Source organism: Narcine bancroftii, chromosome 1, assembly GCF_036971445.1.
Source record: "Narcine bancroftii isolate sNarBan1 chromosome 1, sNarBan1.hap1, whole genome shotgun sequence".
Taxonomy (NCBI): Eukaryota; Metazoa; Chordata; class Chondrichthyes; order Torpediniformes; family Narcinidae; genus Narcine; species Narcine bancroftii.
In genome coordinates, this window is record NC_091469.1 from 455,836,511 (window position 1) to 455,855,844 (window position 19,334).

The following is a 19,334-nucleotide window of genomic DNA, read 5'->3' on the forward strand; positions in this document are numbered from 1 at the left end:
TGTGCAGTCCTGGTCTCCAAATTATAGGAAGGATATCAATAAGGTAGAGAGGGTGCAGTTGGATAATCATGTTGAGGAACTTTGGGGGACATCCGATGCGCTCTAGTATTTGCCAAAGCCCTTTCCTGCTCACGGTGTCGAAGGCTTTGCTGAGGTCAACAAAGGTGATGTAGAGTCCTTTGTTTTGTTCTCTGCACTTTTCTTGGAGCTGTCTGAGGGCAAAGACCATGTCAGTGGTTCCTCTGTTTGCGCGAAAGCCGCACTGTGATTCTGGGAGAATATTCTCGGCGACACTAGGTATTATTCTATTTAGTAGAATCCTAGCGAAGATTTTGCCTGCAATGGAGAGCAACGTGATTCCCCTGTAGTTTGAGCAGTCTGATTTCTCGCCTTTGTTTTTGTACAGGGTGATGATGGTGGCATCACGAAGATCCTGAGGCAGTTTACCTTGGTCCCAACAAAGCTTGAAAAACTCATGCAGTTTGGCATGCAGAGTTTTGCCGCCAGCCTTCCAGACTTCTGGGGGGATTCCATCCATACCTGCTGCTTTGCCACTTTTCAGTTGTTCGATTGCCTTATATGTCTCATCCAGGGTGGGAACCTCATCCAGCTCTAGCCTTAGGGGCTGTTGAGGGAGCTGGAGCAGGGCGGAATCTTGGACTGAGCGGTTGGCACTGAAAAGAGATTGGAAGTGTTCTGACCATCGGTTGAGGATGGAGATCTTGTCGCTGAGGAGGACTTTGCCGTCTGAGCTGCGCAGCGGGCTTTGGACTTGGGGTGAGGGGCCGTACACAGCCTTTAGAGCCTCGTAGAAACCCCTGAAGTCGCCAATGTCCGCGCTGAGCTGGGTTCGTTTGGCGAGGCTAGTCCATCACTCATTTTGGATCTCCCGGAGTTTGCGCTGAAGATGGCTGCATGCGCGACGGAAGGCTTGTTTCTTCTCTGGACAGGACAATGAGCTCTCTGAACCCTTCTCCATTAACAATGGAGTGAAGCAAGGCTGTGTTCTCGCACCAACCCTCTTTTCAATCTTCTTCAGCATGATGCTGAACCAAGCCATGAAAGACCCCAACAATGAAGACGCTGTTTACATCCGGTACCGCACGGATGGCAGTCTCTTCAATCTGAGGCGCCTGCAAGCTCACACCAAGACACAAGAGAAACTTGTCCGTGAACTACTCTTTGCAGACGATGCCGCTTTAGTTGCCCATTCAGAGCCAGCTCTTCAGCGCTTGACGTCCTGCTTTGCGGAAACTGCCAAAATGTTTGGCCTGGAAGTCAGCCTGAAGAAAACTGAGGTCCTCCATCAGCCAGCTCCCCACCATGATTACCAGCCCCCCCACATCTCCATCGGGCACACAAAACTCAAAACGGTCAACCAGTTGACCTATCTCGGCTGCACCATTTCATCAGATGCAAGGATCGACAATGAGATAGACAACAGACTCGCCAAGGCAAATAGCGCCTTTGGAAGACTACACAAAAGAGTCTGGAAAAACAACCAACTGAAAAACCTCACAAAGATAAGCGTATACAGAGCCGTTGTCATACCCACACTCCTGTTCGGCTCCGAATCATGGGTCCTCTACCGGCACCACCTACGGCTCCTAGAACGCTTCCACCAGCGTTGTCTCCGCTCCATCCTCAACATCCATTGGAGCGCTTACATCCCTAACGTCGAAGTACTCGAGATGGCAGAGGTCGACAGCATCGAGTCCACGCTGCTGAAGATCCAGCTGCACTGGATGGGTCACATCTCCAGAATGGAGGACCATCGCCTTCCCAAGATCGTGTTATATGGCGAGCTCTCCACTGGCCACCGTGACAGAGGTGCACCAAAGAAAAGGTACAAGGACTGCCTAAAGAAATCTCTTGGTGCCTGCCACATTGACCACCGCCAGTGGGCTGACAACGCCTCAAACCGTGCATCTTGGCGCCTCACAGTTTGGCGGGCAGCAACCTCCTTTGAAAAAGACCGCAGAGCCCACCTCACTGACAAAAGGCAAAGGAGGAAAAACCCAACACCCAACCCCAACCAACCAATTTTCCCCTGCAACCGCTGCAATCGTGTCTGCCTGTCCCGCATCGGACTTGTCAGCCACAAACGAGCCTGCAGCTGACGTGGACTTTTTACCCTCTCCATAAATCTTCGTCCGCTAAGCCAAGCCAAAGAGAAGAGAGAGGGTGCAGAGAAGATTTACTAAAATGTTAACTGGATTGCAGTATCTAGAATATGGAGAAAGATTGAGTAGACTGGGCCTTTATTCATTGGAGCATAGAAGATTGAGGGGGCAATTTGATAAAGGTATTTAAAATTATGAGGGGAATAGATAGAGTAGATGTGAATAGGCTCTTTTTTTTCCCCTTGAGGGTAGGAGAGATTGGAACAAGGGGTCATAAGTTAAGGGTTAGGGGCAAAACTTTAGAAGTAACATAAGAGGATGCTTCTTCACTCAGAGAGTGGTGGCTGAATGGAATGACCTTCCAGAAGAGGTGCTTGCAGCAGGGTCAATTTTGTCATTTAAGAGGAGGTTAGATATGTACATGGATGTGATGGGATTAGAGGGTTATGGGCAAGAGAGCAGGTAGGTGGAACTAGTGGAGTTCACTTAAATCGGTGCGGCCTAGAGGGGCCAAGATGGCCTGTTTCCGTACTGTAATTGTTATATGGTATATTCACCTTGAATGACAGAATAGACTTGAAAGGCATAGTAGCCTACTACTGTTTCTAATGGTCAAACAATCTTAGCACACCAACATATCCATACACCCACCTGAACTGACTGGAGACGAACTGACGCTTGGGCTTTGCACATTTCCATTCCGGAGCAAAGATGGTGATTTCTGCAGACTTGCACTTGTCCCACTTCCTACACCAGATAACAAAGATGATGATGGTGAAGCAGAGGAGAGAGAAGGCTGGGGAATGTTGTCTTTATTTTTACTTCCTTTTGGTCTGCCAGGTCCATGCTTGTATCTTTTACTTCCCTTTCGTTTTTTTTCTTTTATTGTCTCTTCCTCCATGACTGAAGCTTGAATTCTTTTATATGCTGGCACTCCACTTGAAGTCTCAACTGCAGCATCAGGGATCCCGTAATCACAACCATCCTCAGAGTGCTTTGAGTTTTCTATATTTATTGTTTGGGTAGGTCCAGATGATGTAGGTGGGAGGCCCACAATAGGACTAGCATTAATCAAAGTCCTTTCTTGGTCTATTGTTTCTCCCTTATTTATTTCTCTGGTTGAGGACTGCTGGGTATGACTGAAACCATCATTTATTACATCAGGTTCAGTGAGACTTTGAAGTTCTTGTGGTGATTGAACTGAACTGCCTGACGATTTTCCACTACTTGGAGTTCCTAACAAACTTCCTGCAACAAAATAAAAGTGAGTTGACAGTGATACAGTATTTTGGCTTATTCCTTCAATACATGAATAATTATGAGAATACTGTCATTATCAATCTTAAAATTAAAAAGTTATACATTTGAAAAAAAAGCTTAAAATCCAGATGCTTTCACTAAGAAAACTAAGGATAAACATCTGGGATGAACTTCATAGCAAATTAATTAATTGTTAGTACTTTTATGTTACAGTGTGCATGTTCACAAAGAAAACTGTTTCTTGGAATGAACATTTTTAGATACCAAAAAATCAATCTTCAAAATGAAAAACTTTTGCTGAATAATTTATTATTATTTATTACTACTACTGTCTTTTAATTATAGAAGGTCTTCTGAAAAAAGATTAAGCAAATTTTACAGTGCTGAACTCCATAACAAATAGGATCTTTTAAGAGATTATTAGATAGGTACATGGACTGACAAAAATGGAGGGTTATGCAGTCAAGAAATTCTAGGCAGTTGTCAAAGTATGTAATTAGGTTGGCATAATACTGTGGGTTGAAGGGCCTGTACTGCAGAATACTATGTTCTAAATATTTATCCCAACTGCTGACTGAATAATTTAGGAGACAAAAAACAGTTCAACCCTGACAAATGAGATCAAAATAATTCTTGGGCACCTGACGTACTTATAATGAAAATACACCAAGCTGCAAAACGCAATTTTGAAAAAACGAAGACCAACTCGTTCATGCTAACATTTATTTTTATTACAGATTATCACACCATGTTGCAAGCTCATGGAGACGGGCTCAAGAGAACTAGGTATCAGAACCACGACTTGAGAGGTTGATGAAGGAAAGAAGGGCTCCCAAAGGACCCTAGGCACTGAAGGCTTCCTCATCGTGTCAGAGTTTGCATCTAGGCTCAGGTTTCCAATGGTTTGAACTGAACTGGAGTCTTGGACAGCTGCAGAGGTGAAAGGAGTGCTGGAGGCGAATCCATCGACAAAACGACTCTGAGGGATGCTCTTTTCCTTCTCTTTCTCTGACTTTAAGAGGACAATGCTAATGGCACATCTTTGTCTGCTTTATGGGTGACTAAAGTAATTTTATGTCATATTACTTTTCTGTTTTATTACTGTACATGATAATAAATAGTCTGTACATCATATGCCCAATCCGGGCAGGAGCAAGAGGGAGGCGACGGCCCCGGCCTCGGTCGAGTGAGGCAGGCGGAGGCCCCGATCCGGGCAGAAAGTGGGAGGCGGCGGTCCCAGTCCGGGCACAGGGAGAGCAGCGGCGGCCCCGGCCCGGGCTGAGGGTAGGCGGCGGCGGCCCCAATCCGGGCAGGAGCAAGGGGGAGGCGGCGGCCCCGGCCTCGGTCGAGTGAGGCAGGCGGAGGCCCCGGTCTGGGCAGAGAGTTGGAGGCGGCGGCCCCAGTCAGGGCACAGGGAGAGCAGCGGCGGCCTCGGCCCCGGTCCGGACAGTATGGACCGACCTAAGAGGGGAGGCAGACCCTCCAACCCGGGTAAGAAACCTGCATAGGAGAAGGCCACTCCGATATAAAACCTACGACCCAAGGACCTCGGTGCCACGTCCCAGTTTGCTTGGCCACGGCACACGAACCATGGGTGTAAAGGGTGGGGCCAGTACTGCGCGCACTGCACTCCACCTAAAAGCTCCTTTGCGCAGGGTCGAGGACAGGTCCACGTCCTCCCACTCCACGTCCTCCCCCTCACGTCCTTCCCCTCCACGTCCTCCCCCTCCATGTCCTCCCCCTCAAAAGATGCTCACAAACTCAAGCTAGCATGCTGGAACATCAGAACCATGCTAGACAAGGCTGACTCCCACCGACCTGAACGTCGGTCTGCCCTCATTGCACATGAACTCTTCAGACTTGACATCGACATAGCCGCTCTCAGTGAAGTCCGCCTGGCAGATGTAGGCAGCCTCCAAGAACGCGGCGCGGGCTACACACTCTACTGGTCTGGCAAGCCTTCGGATGAACGACGCCTATCTGGTGTAGGCTTCATGGTCAAGAACTTCATTGCCTCCAAACTCGAAAACCTTCCGACAGGCCACTCGGACCTAATCATGTCCATGCGACTCCCCCTTCAAAACAAGCGTTGCATCACCCTCATCAGTGTCTATGCTCCAACCCTCCAGCAGAAAAGGACAAGTTCTACAGTGACCTGCGTAACCTCATCCAATGCACCCCTACAGCCGACAAGGTTGTCATCCTTGGCGACTTCAACGCTCGCGTCGGCAAAGACTCAGAAACCTGGCCAGGAATCCTGGGCAAGCATGGCGTCGGCAAGTGCAACAACAGTGGGTGCCTCCTGTTGGAGCTCTGCGCAGAACAGCGGCTTGTCATTACAAACACCCTTTTTCAGCAGAGGGACAGCCTTAAGACTACCTGGACACTGGCACCTTCTGGACTACATCCTGGTGCGAGAAAGTGACAAACGAGATGTGCTCCACACCAGGGTCATGCCCAGCGCGGAATGCCACACTGACCACCGGCTGGTTCGCTGCAAGCTCAACCTTCACTTCAAGCCAAAGCCCAGGAACAGTAAAGCCCCCAGAAGAGGTTCAATGTTGGAAACCTGCAGTCAGACGAAGCGAGAGGAAACTTCCAGGCAAACCTCAAAGCAAAGCTCGACGATGCAATCCGCCTCACGGACCCGTCCCCTGAAACCCTCTGGGATCAGTTGAAGACTACCATACGGCAATCCACTGAAGAGGTACTGGGTTTCTCCTCCAGGAAAAACAAGGACTGGTTCGACGAAAACAGCCAGGAAATCCAGGAGCTGCTGGCAAAGAAGCGAGCTGCCCACCAGTCTCACCTTACACAGCCGTCCTGTCCAGAGAAGAAACAAGCCTTCCGTTGTGCATGCAGCCATCTTCAGCGCAAACTCCGGGAGATCCAAAATGAGTGGTGGACTAGCCTCGCCAAGAGAACCCAGCTCAGCGCGGACATTGGCGACTTCAGGGGTTTCTACGAGGCTCTAAAGACTGTGTACGGCCCCTCACCCCAAGTCCAAAGCCCGCTGCGCAGCTCAGACGGCAAAGTCCTCCTCAGCGACAAGATCTCCATCCTCAACCGATGGTCAGAACACTTCCAATCTCTTTTCAGTGCCAACCGCTCAGTCCAAGATTCCGCCCTGCTCCAGCTCCCTCAACAGCCCCTAAGGCTAGAGCTGGATGAGGTCCTCACCCAGGATGAGACATATAAAGCAATCGAACAACTGAAAAGTGGCAAAGCAGCAGGTATGGATGGAATCCCCCCCAGAGGTCTGGAAGGCTGGCGGCAAAACTCTGCATGTCAAACTGCATGAGTTTTTCAAGCTTTGTTGGGACCAAGGAAAACTGCCTCAGGACCTTCGTGATGCCACCATCATCACCCTGTACAAAAACAAAGGCGAGAAATCAGACTGCTCAAACTACAGGGGAATCACGCTGCTCTCCATTGCAGGCAAAATCTTCGCTAGGATTCTCCTAAATAGAATAATACCTAGTGTCGCCGAGAATATTCTCCCAGAATCACAGTGCGGCTTTCGCGCAAACAGAGGAACTACTGACATGGTCTTTGCCCTCAGACAGCTCCAAGAAAAGTGCAGAGAACAAAACAAAGGACTCTACATCACCTTTGTTGACCTCACCAAAGCCTTCGACACCGTGAGCAGGAAAGGGCTTTGGCAAATACTAGAGCGCATCGGATGACCCCCCAAAGTTCCTCAACATGATTATCCAACTGCACGAAAACCAACAAGGTCGCGTCAGATACAGCAATGAGCTCTCTGAACCCTTCTCCATTAACAATGGCGTGAAGCAAGGCTGTGTTCTCGCACCAACCCTCTTTTCAATCTTCTTCAGCATGATGCTGAACCAAGCCATGAAAGACCTCAACAATGAAGACGCTGTTTACATCCGGTACCGCACGGATGGCAGTCTCTTCAATCTGAGGCGCCTGCAAGCTCACACCAAGACACAAGAGAAACTTGTCCGTGAACTACTCTTTGCAGACGATGCCGATTTAGTTGCCCATTCAGAGCCAGCTCTTCAGCGCTTGACGTCCTGTTTTGGGGAAACTGCCAAAATGTTTGGCCTGGAAGTCAGCCTGAAGAAAACTGAGGTCCTCCATCAGCCAGCTCCCCACCATGACTACCAGCCCCCCCACATCTCCATCGGGCACACAAAACTCAAAACGGTCAACCAGTTTACCTATCTCGGCTGCACCATTTCATCAGATGCTAGGATCGACAACGAGATAGACAACAGACTCGCCAAGGCAAATAGCGCCTTTGGAAGACTACACAAAAGAATCTGGAAAAACAACCAACTGAAAAACCTCACAAAGATAAGCGTATACAGAGCCGTTGTCATACCCACACTCCTGTTCGGCTCCGAATCATGGGTCCTCTACCGGCATCACCTACGGCTCCTAGAACGCTTCCACCAGCGTTGTCTCCGCTCCATCCTCAACATTCATTGGAGCGCTTTCATCCCTAACGTCGAAGTACTCGAGATGGCAGTGGTCGACAGCATCGAGTCCACGCTGCTGAAGATCCAGCTGCGCTGGGTGGGTCACGTCTCCAGAATGGAGGACCATCGCCTTCCCAAGATCGTGTTATATGGCGAGCTCTCCACTGGCCACCAAGACAGAGGTGCACCAAAGAAAAGGTACAAGGACTGCCTAAAGAAATCTCTTGGTGCCTGCCACATTGACCACTGCCAGTGGGCTGATATCGCCTCAAACCGTGCATCTTGGCGCCTCACAGTTTGGCGGGCAGCCACCTCCTTTGAAGAAGACTGCAGAGCCCACCTCACTGACAAAAGGCAAAGGAGGAAAAACCCAACACCCAACCCCAACCAACCAATTTTCCCCTGCAACCGCTGCAACCGTGTCTGCCTGTCCCGCATCGGACTTGTCAGCCACAAACGAGCCTGCAGCTGACGTGGACATTTACCCCCTCCATAAATCTTCATCTGCGAAGTCAAGCCAAAGAAAGAAAAGACATCATATGAAAGTCTTATAACACTGAACAATCAAATGTCTAAGTTTGAAAGCTGCTATTTTAGTAAATTTAAAAACTCAGGGAACAAACACGATCACAAGAGCTATCTTTGTTTTCTCTTTGACCGATGTTAGGGTTAAAATGGTTTGAAACATATTCTGCAAGAAGCCGGAAAATTTTGTTTACGTATTCCATGAATATCTTCTAGTAATAGCCAGTTTCAAAGTTTTAGCTAGCTTTGGTATTTTTAAGATAATCAATTAGTTTTAAACTTTCCTTTGTTCTGTGAGCAAGGAAAGAATGGAGATAGTCCGACTATTTTCTTTGACCATTTTATTGACCGTTATAATCATTGTTTAAGTATCATTTAATTGTTTTATTATAGTTTTAATCATATAAGAAAGTAGAGTAATGTAGTTACTAACCTATAAAGTTTTAATAAACTGAAAAACTCAACGCATCTTTAGTACCGTCTTTTCATTGAACAAGTCAAAAACGATGTTTAACTTTCTCCAAGCGATTATAAAGGAAAAAAGTGGCAATATTTAGACAAAAAAAGTTCTGATTATTAAGGACATCAGGGAAGCAAAGCGTGCACATGCCCAGTGTGTTCACAGTCACTTCCTGGACAGCAAGGACACATGACACATGTGGAAGGGCATCCAAGACATCACCAACCCACAGGACACCATCCACCTATGCTAGTGATGACTCCCTCTCAGATGCACTGAACAACTGCTACGCATGCTTTGAAGCAAAAAACGATGTTGCAGTGAAGAAGAATGCCTCTCCTCCAAATGACTAGGTGCTGTGAATGGCTGACATGAACAGAGAGCTAAGCAAGATCAACCCACGGAAAGTTGCTGGATAGGATAACATTCGTGGCAGAGTGCTCAGGGGATGTGCAGCTCAGCTAGTGGATGTTCTCGCCGACATCGTTAGCATCTCCCTGAGGAGCACAATGGTCCCAACGTGCTTCAAATCTGCCACCATTGTCCCCGTGCTAAGGAAGTCGGCTTTGTCCTGCCTCAATACCACCCTGTCGTACTCTCGCCCATTGTCATGAAGTGCTTCGAGAGACTCGTCATATGGCACATCAAGCTCCTGCTGCTCTCGTCACTAGACCCCCTGCAGTTCGCACACAGACACAACTGCTCTATGGACTATGCCATCGCCTCTGCCCTCCATCTAGCCCTAACCCACCTGGAAACAAGGGCTCGTATGTTTGAATGCTGTTTATTGACTTCAGCTCAGCATTCAGCACAATCATTCCACAGTACCTGATAAGGAAGTGGAACCTGCTGGGTCTAAACACCTTCCTCTGCAGTTGTCAGGGAGACCTCAAGCAGTCCAGATCAGTAACAGCATCTCCAAGACCATCACACTGAACACAGGGGGCCCCCAGGGCTATGTGCTGATCCCATTGCTGTTCAGTCTGCTAACCCACAATTGCTGATGACATAACTGTGGTGGGATGATCAATAAGAATGATGAGTCAGTGTGCAGAGATGACAGACTGGTGCACAACCAACAACCTGCATCTGAACGTCAGACAAACAAAAGATACGGTTGTTGACTTCAAGAGGGCCAAGGTGGGAACCACGCTCCACTGACCATTGACTGCTCCGCTGTTGAGGTCATCAAGAGTTTCAAGTTCCTTGGAGTACCCTTGGTGGAGAACCTCACATGGTCCCTTATCACATGCTCCAGCAGTGCCTCTACTTCCTGCGAAGGCTGAGGAAAGTTAATCTCCCACCCTCTATCCTCACTACATTCTACAGAGGATGTATTTGTGCAATCATACCACAGTATGATCTGTGAAACTGCATCACTGCTTGGTTTGGAAGCTGTTTCTTCTTGGACTGCAAGACCCTGCAGAGGATAGTGAAATCAGCAGAAAAGATCCTTGGGGCTCTCTTCATATCACAAAGGACATTTACAACACGATGTAGGGGAAAGGCAATTATTACGAGTCCAGAGGACCCTAAAACCCAGCAGCAATAGATATGCACCACGACAAAGGGTTACTTAAACAAAAGTTGCTTTTAATTATCTTTGAACATGAAAATAGAATCAAACTTTAACTTATCTTTATTGACTCACTTAACCCCCTGCTAATTCTAAGTGCAGGTGTGTATAATGTGTGTGTAAGTTTAGAAAAGTTATTTGGATCATAGTCCAATCTCACTGATTGCAGGGAATTCTTGTACTGTGCACAGAAGTTAACATTAATAAAGTTCACCAGGATTTGGTGCTTTATAGGTAAATGGTTATCGCTCATGAGGGTTCTTATTGGTTTTCAGAGAGAAAGTTTTCTCATTCCAGGACATCCACAACTGATTCCTTTTTAATCAGCCACTCCAGTTTCTTGCTGACGAAACTTGACCCCTTCAGGATTCTCCAGATGATAACCTCTTTCTTTCAGGTCACCATAAAGTTCAATTCTGTTTCTCCTATTCAAAGGGAAACACCAGCCAGTCCTCTAATTTGACCAGGCCATCTTCCAAAGCTTGCCAGCTTGTTTCTCTGGAACCAAAGTCTGTGTCTCTCCTCTCGCTCTCACTCTCTCCTCTCTGAGAGAAAAGCTGTTCTGCCTCTGCCTGCAAAGATCACAAGCTCATCCAGACAGCAAACTGTTTTTCAAAGCTGCCCGGCATGTTGCTACATTATTGCCTTTTGCAACTATCTGTCCATCATGAGTCTGTGAGCACTCTGCAAAACTCCTGCAAAAATTCTATGTTTTAAACTGTTTGTGTGTGACCTGCTCTAACAAATCGTTCCCAATTTATCTCCCAAACACCTCTATATACTCTGTCACTCAATAAACATTATGAAGGAATCCACACACCCCTCAAGTAAACTGTTCTCCCTTCTGCCCTCTGGTAAGAGGTACTGTAGCACTCGGGCCCGTGCATGCAGATTCGGCAAGAGATTTTGCCCCAAGCCATCAGACTCCTGAACTCGCTGAACGTTTGAGGATTTGGTATGTGGAATGTTAATGTATAAATCTTAATATTTTAAATGTGTTGAACTTCTATTCTAATGTATATTTATGTAAACATGCTCTATGGTCCTGGAGAAATGTTATCTCATCTTTATCGTGCAAACATGGTATGAATGACATATAAAAGTGATGACTTGTTATTCAATAGAAGATGGAATTGAAGAGAGGCTTCGTAAGATGGCATAGAACAAGGATGTGGGATCTGTCTCTCCCCGGCTGGACTGATTAATGCCCAAAATTGAAAGACTGTTAAAAATTTTAAAAATCTTTCAGACAGAGTACTGAGTGTTGGAGTAACAAGAAATGAAGAAAGGAAGAGGCCAGAAACAAAAGATATTAGTCGAAGCCCCAGAGGATGTCTTCAGGAGAATCTGGAAGAAGGTCGGCCTCTCTGATACTACTGCTGACGAAAGATGGCGCCGATGCAGGGAACCTCGCGGTTGGCCAGGACACTCACGGCGCAACAAGAGTACCGTGGCTGGGGGTGGTGAGATGAGCGGGGCCACGTCAGGTAGGCGTGGTCGGCAGTGCACTGATGCACACCGACATGTAGACTGGCATGTGCTACCACGCTACAGGCCCTATGGGCATGCGCCTGATGTCACGATTCCACAAAGTCCTCAACCATTTTCATGCTGCAGGGGGACCCACTCCACGTCGTGCTGATGAGGTCAGCCCGACTTGGACAGGGGTCCAAACCCGCAGCAGAGCGGCCAGAGAAGAAATCTTGGTACCAGAAGAGGAAGAAGAAGAGCATGTTGAATACTTGGATGAAGATGAATGATCAGGAATTATTATTGATGGCAGCAGCAGCTATTGAAGGTAGACCCAGAACTACAAAAATGGCTTCTCCATTTTAATCTGTTACTTCACCTACTCTAACAAATTCTTCACCTGGACCTGATGTGGTTACAATGTTTGACGAGTTAACAAAACAAATTAAAAATATTATGGCTTTTTGAGAAAGCTCAGAATGCACTAACTTTTGCTAATTCATTGCCAGATATTAAGTTGAGTTATGACCTCTCCAGGATGCTGCTAGTCAACATTACCAAGGCCAAGAATGGAAATGGTAATGGGCTGCAGAAGATGGAAATGATGCAACTGGTTGAAGTGATGGAGGATACTCAAATCCAATCTGGACAATAAAATTATGAACTTTTGTTTTAAAGTCTGGCCGGGGAGGGGTATATGACCGTGCTGAATTCAAAGTCATCTGCCACTAGTGGTATTGACCACACCCGGTCAACAAGGGGGGGGGGGTATTGCTTTGCAGTTTTTTGGGGGGGCCTGGGGGGGGGGATTCTTTTGTATTAATCTTAAGTTTTGTTTTTGTAAGAGTTTTTTTTAATTATCTTTATATATTTTTTGATTAGATTTAGGAGGGGGATTTTAAAAGGAGCCGTAACTAGTGTAAAGGTTGACAGTAGTTGGGTTCGATTCTATAAGGTAAAATGAATAACCTGAATTTTGTGACTTTTAATGTTAAGAGGTTAAAATCATCCAATAAAATGGAAACGTATTTTAGACTACATTAAAAAGTTGAAAGTAGATATTGCATTTTTGCAAGAAACGCATCTGACAGAGAAAGAGCATTTGAAATTGAAAAGGGATTGGGTAGGGCATGTGATTGCCTCTTTCAATTCGAAAGCCAGAGGGGTTGCAATTTTGATAAATAAAAAAGTACCTTTTATTTTAGATTCATTCTCTACTAATTCAGGTAGAGTATTGACAGTCAATTGTAAAATATTTTCTGAAACTTAGATGTTGATGAATGTTTATGCACCAAATGAAGATGAGGAAGTATTTGTTGCTAATGCTTTCTTAAATTTGAATCAATCGAATCAAAATGTTTTGATAGGAGGGGATTTTAAATGCTTATCCAGATCCATTGTTGGATAAATCTCCGAAAACTGTGAAGAGAACTAAAATGGCAAAAAGAATAATTGAGGTGATGAGATATCTGAATTTGGTTGAAATATGGAGGAAATTGAATCCAACTAAAAAGAACTTTTCTTTTTATTCTGCTTGACATAATTCATTTTCTAGAATTGATTTATTTTTAGTTTCAGCACAGTTGCAGGGTACATTTACTCATGCTGAATATAAAAGTTAAACATTGTCTGATCATTCATTGTTGTTAGTTTCTTGTTTGGGTACTGAGGTGGTAGAGACTGGTTATCGTTGAAGATTTAATGAAATGTTGTTGAAAAAAGTCTGATTTTGTTAAGTATATAAGAGATCAGATTGTTTTTTTTATTTACAGATGAATGAAAGTTCAGTACAAAGTAAATTTGTATTATGGGATGCTTTGAAAGCATACTTAAGAGGTCAGATTATTAGTTATGCTGCAAAAGTTATAAAACAATATTTGTTAAGAGAGTCAAAATTTGGAAAAAGAAACTGAAACGTTAGAGAAAGAACGTCAGAAGAATTCTACTGAAGTGAATAAGATACAATTATCTAAATTAAAACTTCGTTATAACACTTTGCAATCTTATAAATATGAGAAAATTATTCAGTAATCGAAGCAACGTTATTATGAGTTGGGTGAAAGAGCGCATAAAGTTCTAGCTTGGCAATTGAAAACTGAACAAGCATCAAGAACGATTAACACAGAGAAGTCACGTGATGGAGTAGTGGCTGGTAGGAGAATACCATCCCTCTCCAGAAAAGAAGTTAAAGAGTAAAGAAAAAGCAAAGCCCCAGATATACAAAAAACAACAAATAAAATATAAAGGTGTGGAGAAAATGGCAACTAAGAAAGAAAAACCAAAACAACGGGAAAAAAAGAAAGACGCCGGAAGAGAAAGGTGAAGACCTTACCTGCACGAAAAAGCAGGGACCCGCCGTAGAAAGAGGAGCCCACTCCCTGAGGTTAGTGGAGACCCCGCAGGGTCGCGACATACTGACCGTGGGACTGCAAAAATGGCTCACTGAGCCAAACAGAGGTACCCAACTGCACATGACAAGGAGAACACCGACAGCACAAACTCCACAGCACGAACAGCTGAGAGATACCCAACAGCAGGGCTCCCAGCTGGAAGATAAAGAAAGCAATGGGAAAGGGAGAGGTGAGAAAGGAAAACGGAAGCATGAGACACAATAGATAACCAGCCCAGAAGAAGAGGACCAACATCAAGAAAGAAACCATGAAAAAAAATACCCACAAACTGAGACAAGAGGCTCAACAAGAAAGTCAGAAGAGACACAGATACAAGGAAGAGCAATAGAAGACACAAACCCAAGAGCAGACACAGAAGAAGAAGAAGAAGAACACCAAGCTCTGCACAGAGGAATAGGGGGTAAAATGAATGGACAGTACATCGATAAAAAAAATTTTCAAGAACAAATCAAAGCATTAAAAGAATGGTTGACACTAGAATTTAGTGAAATGAAAAGTACAGAAAAAAAAGTGAGTAGAATAGAGCTGGTCATAAACATGTAGGGAAAGGATTAGAAAATGTGGAAGAATGTGTAATGACAGAAGAAATAGAAGTGAACGACTTAAAAAGAAAACTGGAAGAAAGTGACAAAAAAGTTAAAGAAACACAGGAGTTGTTAGCTCAGAAGATGGATATAATGGAAAACTATAGTAGGCGAAACAGTATAAAGATAGTGGGCCTTAAGGAAGATGAAGAAGGCAAAGATATGAAAGAATTTATAAAAGAATAGATTCCAAAAGTCCTGGGAATGCCAGAAATACAGGAAGGAATGGAAATAGAAAGGGCACACAGAACATTAGCCCCGAAACCACAGCCACAACAAAAACCAAGATCCGTCTTAGTAAAATTTCTGATATACATGACAAGAGAAAATATATTGGAGAAGGCAATGAATAAAATTAGAGAAGACAAAAAAACCACTGGAGTCCAAAGATCAAAAAAAAATTTTCTACCCAGACATAAGTTTTGAGCTCCTAAAGAAGAGGAAGGAGTTTAACGCAGCAAAATCGATCCTATGGAAAAAAGGCTATAAATTTATGTTAAGATATCCAGCGGTGCTTAAAATAGTTATCCTGGGGGAGCAAAACAGACTATTCTCGGATCGGGAGAAAGCACGAGAATTTGCAGAATGCCTGCAAGACAAAAGAGAGATGAAGAGATGTAACAAGAACAAACAACGACGACAAACTACATATGTAAAAATAATGTATAAGTAAGAACTAAAGGAGGGAAACAAAGGGAAGTAAGGGAGAAAGGGGGAATAAAAAGAGGAGGGGTTTAAAAAAAAAGAAAAAGAAAAAGAGAAAGAGAGGAAAAGAGGGGGAGCTTTGTTGTAACGTGAAGATAGAAGTTTTTTCTGGAGGGGGTTGGCAAAATCAGTTGATGCATGCGAATAGGTTCGGAATCCGAATGCAGAGGGGAGTTGTGGTTGCCCAGCAAGGGACAAGAGATGACTCAGAGAGGGGGGGGGGGAACACTTGGGGTTAAGGGAATTTTAGATGTGGGAGTGGTTGAAGTATTTTATGTTTTAGAAGTGTTGTCATACATTGAGTTCAAAAAAGGAAAACTGAGAATTGAAAATGTGGAAAAGGGGAAAGGTGGTGGTGAGGAAGCAGAAATGAGATGTAAACAGAGTATGAGATGGCCATGTTGAACTATATGACTATGAATATTAATGGAATACATAACAAAATCAAAAGGAAGAGGCTATTAAATTTACTGAAAAAAAGAAAAAAATAGATATAGCATTCGTGCAGGAAATGCATCTAACTGAAGTGGAATGTAATAAATTAAGGAGAGATTGGGTAGGGCACATAATGGCAGCATCATATAATTCAAAAGCCAGAGGTGGAGCTATATTAATCAATAAAAATGTACCAATCAAATCGAGGAGGAAATAATAGATCCATCAGGGAGATATGTAATGATAGCCAGATATATTCACAACTCTGGAATTTGGTCAATATATATGACCCTAATGAAGAGAATCAAAAGTTTATGCAAGATATTTTTTTTAAGATTGTAGATACGAAGGGGAATATATTGATAGGAGAGGACTTTAACCTTAAATTGGATTCAAAGATGGACAAAACTGGAAAAAAGAGTAGCCAAATTTATGGTTAAATCAATGCAGGAAATGCAACTTTTGGATATATGGAGGAGACAACACCCAAAGGAGAAGGAATACTCATATTATTCAAGTAGGCATAAAACATACTCAAGGATTGACCTGTTCCTATTGTCAGCGCATATCCAAGGGAGAGTTAGGAAAACGGAATATAAAGCTAGATTGTTATCGGATCACTCACCCCTGTTATTAGCAATAGAACTGGAGGACATCCCACCAAGAACATATAGATAGAGATTAAACTCCATGCTACTTAAAAGACAGGAATTTAGAGAATTTATTGAGCGCCAGATTAAAATGTACTTTGAAATAAATACAGAATCAGTGAAAGACAAATTTATATTATGGGATGCAATGAAAGGGGGCATATAATAAGTTATGTAACTAAGATGAAGAAGGACTACAATTGGGAAATAGAACAGCTGGAAAGGGAAATAGTAAGTACAGAAAAAGAACTAGCAACAAGGGAAGATACAACAAAAAGAAGAGAATTGGCGGACAAAAACATAAAATACGAAACACTACAAACGTATAAGGTGGAGAAGAACATAATGAAAATAAACCAGAAGTATTATGAGCTAGGTGAAAAAACACACAAAATACTAGCTTGGCAGCTTAAAACAGAACAAGCTAAAAGAACAGTATTGGCACCAAGGAAAAAGGATAAACAAATTACTTATAACCCAACAGAGATCAATGAAAACTTTAAGGAATTCTACGAGCAATTATACCGAACTGAGAACGAAGGGAAAGAAGACAAAATAGATGAATTTCTAGCTAAAATTGAACTACCGAAATTGCAAGAAGAGGAGCAAAACAAATTGATAAAACCATTTGAAATAGAGGAAATACAAGATATATTAAAAAAGCTACAGAACAATAAAACGCCTGGGGAGGACGGATTCCCAATAGAATTCTATAAAACATTTAAAGAATTACTAATTCCTCCACAAAACTTTCCAGATTCATGTAAAAGAGCAATAATTACAGTAATACCAAAGACAGGGAAAGATCCACTAACACCAGCATCGTATAGACCAATATCTTTACTTAACACAGATTATAAGATAATAGCAAAACTATTAGCAAACAGATTGGCCAACTGTGTACCAAAAATAGTAAAACTAGATCAAACTGGATTTATTATGAAAAGACGAACAACGGACAATGTCTGTAAGTTCATTAACTTAATCCAGGCAGTACAAGGAAATAGGAAGAGTAAACTGCATTAAAAGTGAAGCGATGCCAATGAATAATTCGGATTACACAAAGTTTAAAAAAGAATCACCATTTAAATGGCAAACACAAGCAATCCGATACCTAGGTATTAGACTAGTTAATAATCTACGCCATCTATACAAATTAAATTATCAGCCATTAATGAAGAAATTACAAGATGACTTAGAATACTGGAAAGACTTACCACTAACACTGATAGGAAGGGTAAATTGCATTAAAATTAATATCTTCCCAAAGATACAATACCTATTTCAATCGTTATCAATTCACCTAACAGAGAAATTCTTCAATGAACTAAAGAGAATAATAAGGAAATTCTTATGGAAAGGGGGGAAACCGAGGATGGCACTAGATAAATTAACAGAATGGTACAAACAAGGTGGTTTGTAGCTACCAAACTTTAAGAATTATTATAGAGCAACACAATTAAGATATCTATCAGATTTTTATCAAACAAGGGAAAATCCAGATTGGACCAAGATAGAGCTAGATAAAATAGGGGAGAAGGTACCAAAACATATACTTTATAAGTGGGATGAAAAACTGGTGCAATATAGAAGTTCACCAGTACTGCACCATCTGCTCAACATTTGGAAGAAGATTCATTCCTGAAAGGAAAAAAACAAATTACCAACTATCAAAATTATTATTGACCAAAAATCAACTAATTCCTTTCACAATAGATAACCTTTCCTTTAGAGAATGGGAGAGAAAAGGAATTAAAAGAATAGGAAATTGTTTTTCGGGAAATAATTTATTACCATTGAACAAATGAAGTACAAATATGGAATAACTCATGGTACTATGTTTGCATACTACCAACTGAAAACCTACTTAAAGGACAAACTGGGAAGCAGACTGAGATTACCAGAAGGAAGCAGCTTTGAATATGTGATTACAGACACAATGATAATTAAAAGATTTATAACAAACATGTACATCAAACTGCAAGAGAAAGAAAATGATGAAATAAACTTTCAACACAAACAAAAGTGGGAAAAATATCTAAACATAAAGATAAAAAATGAAATATGGAAAAGTTATGCTCCGGAACTATGAGAAATATAATAAATACGAGGTTACGCATGATACAATATAATTGGTTACACAGGCTATATATCACCCCACAAAAGTTAAATAAATGGGACCCAACAGTATCAGACAGATGTTTTCGCTGTAAGAAGAAAACGGGAATAACAGTACATGCAATTTGGGCATGTGAGAAAGTGAAAAAATTTTGGGAAGATCTAAATCAGATATTAAATAAAATCACAAAAAGCAACATACCAAAAAATTCAGAAATATTTCTTCTAAGTAATATAAGAATTAGACCTTAAACTTGATGAAGCGCAAAAAAGATTTATTATGATAGCCTTAGCTGTAGTAAAAAAATATATAATGTCAACTTGGAAATCAGAAGAGAGCCTGAGAGTATATCAATGGTACATGGAAATAAATAAATGTATTCCATTGGAAAAAATAACATATAATTTAAAAAATAAAGTCACATTATTTGAACAAATTTGGAAACCGTACATGGAACACAACAGAGAGGGCCTACTGCGGACCTTCTCCCCCTAAAATGATAGAATGAGAAGAAGACGAAATGAACTGACCCAGTGTGTAAAAATAGATGACACAATTTTCTTGTTTA

The 19,334-nt window shown here is 42.9% G+C and overlaps 1 protein-coding gene and 1 long non-coding RNA gene across 14 annotated transcripts in view; one reads left to right on the forward strand and one right to left on the reverse strand.

Annotated features, from left to right (window-relative positions):
- The window catches only part of LOC138751815 (uncharacterized), a 77,233-nt gene extending 72,808 nt beyond the window's left edge, over positions 1-4,425 (forward strand). Inside the window, exon 5 of the long non-coding RNA XR_011350205.1 lies at positions 4,121-4,425. This is a non-coding gene — a long non-coding RNA (uncharacterized lncRNA). The remainder of the gene's footprint in view (positions 1-4,120) is intronic.
- Positions 1-19,334, reverse strand: part of mllt10 (MLLT10 histone lysine methyltransferase DOT1L cofactor) — a 458,751-nt gene that overhangs the window by 237,019 nt on the left and 202,398 nt on the right. For 12 of the 13 annotated variants that reach the window (XM_069914639.1, XM_069914641.1, XM_069914640.1 and 9 more), the window contains one exon: positions 2,775-3,371. The exons of the other annotated variant lie outside the window; for it this stretch is intronic. In XM_069914639.1, the coding sequence (XP_069770740.1) occupies positions 2,775-3,371 (597 nt within the window). The remainder of the gene's footprint in view (positions 1-2,774; positions 3,372-19,334) is intronic. 13 annotated transcript variants of the gene reach the window in all.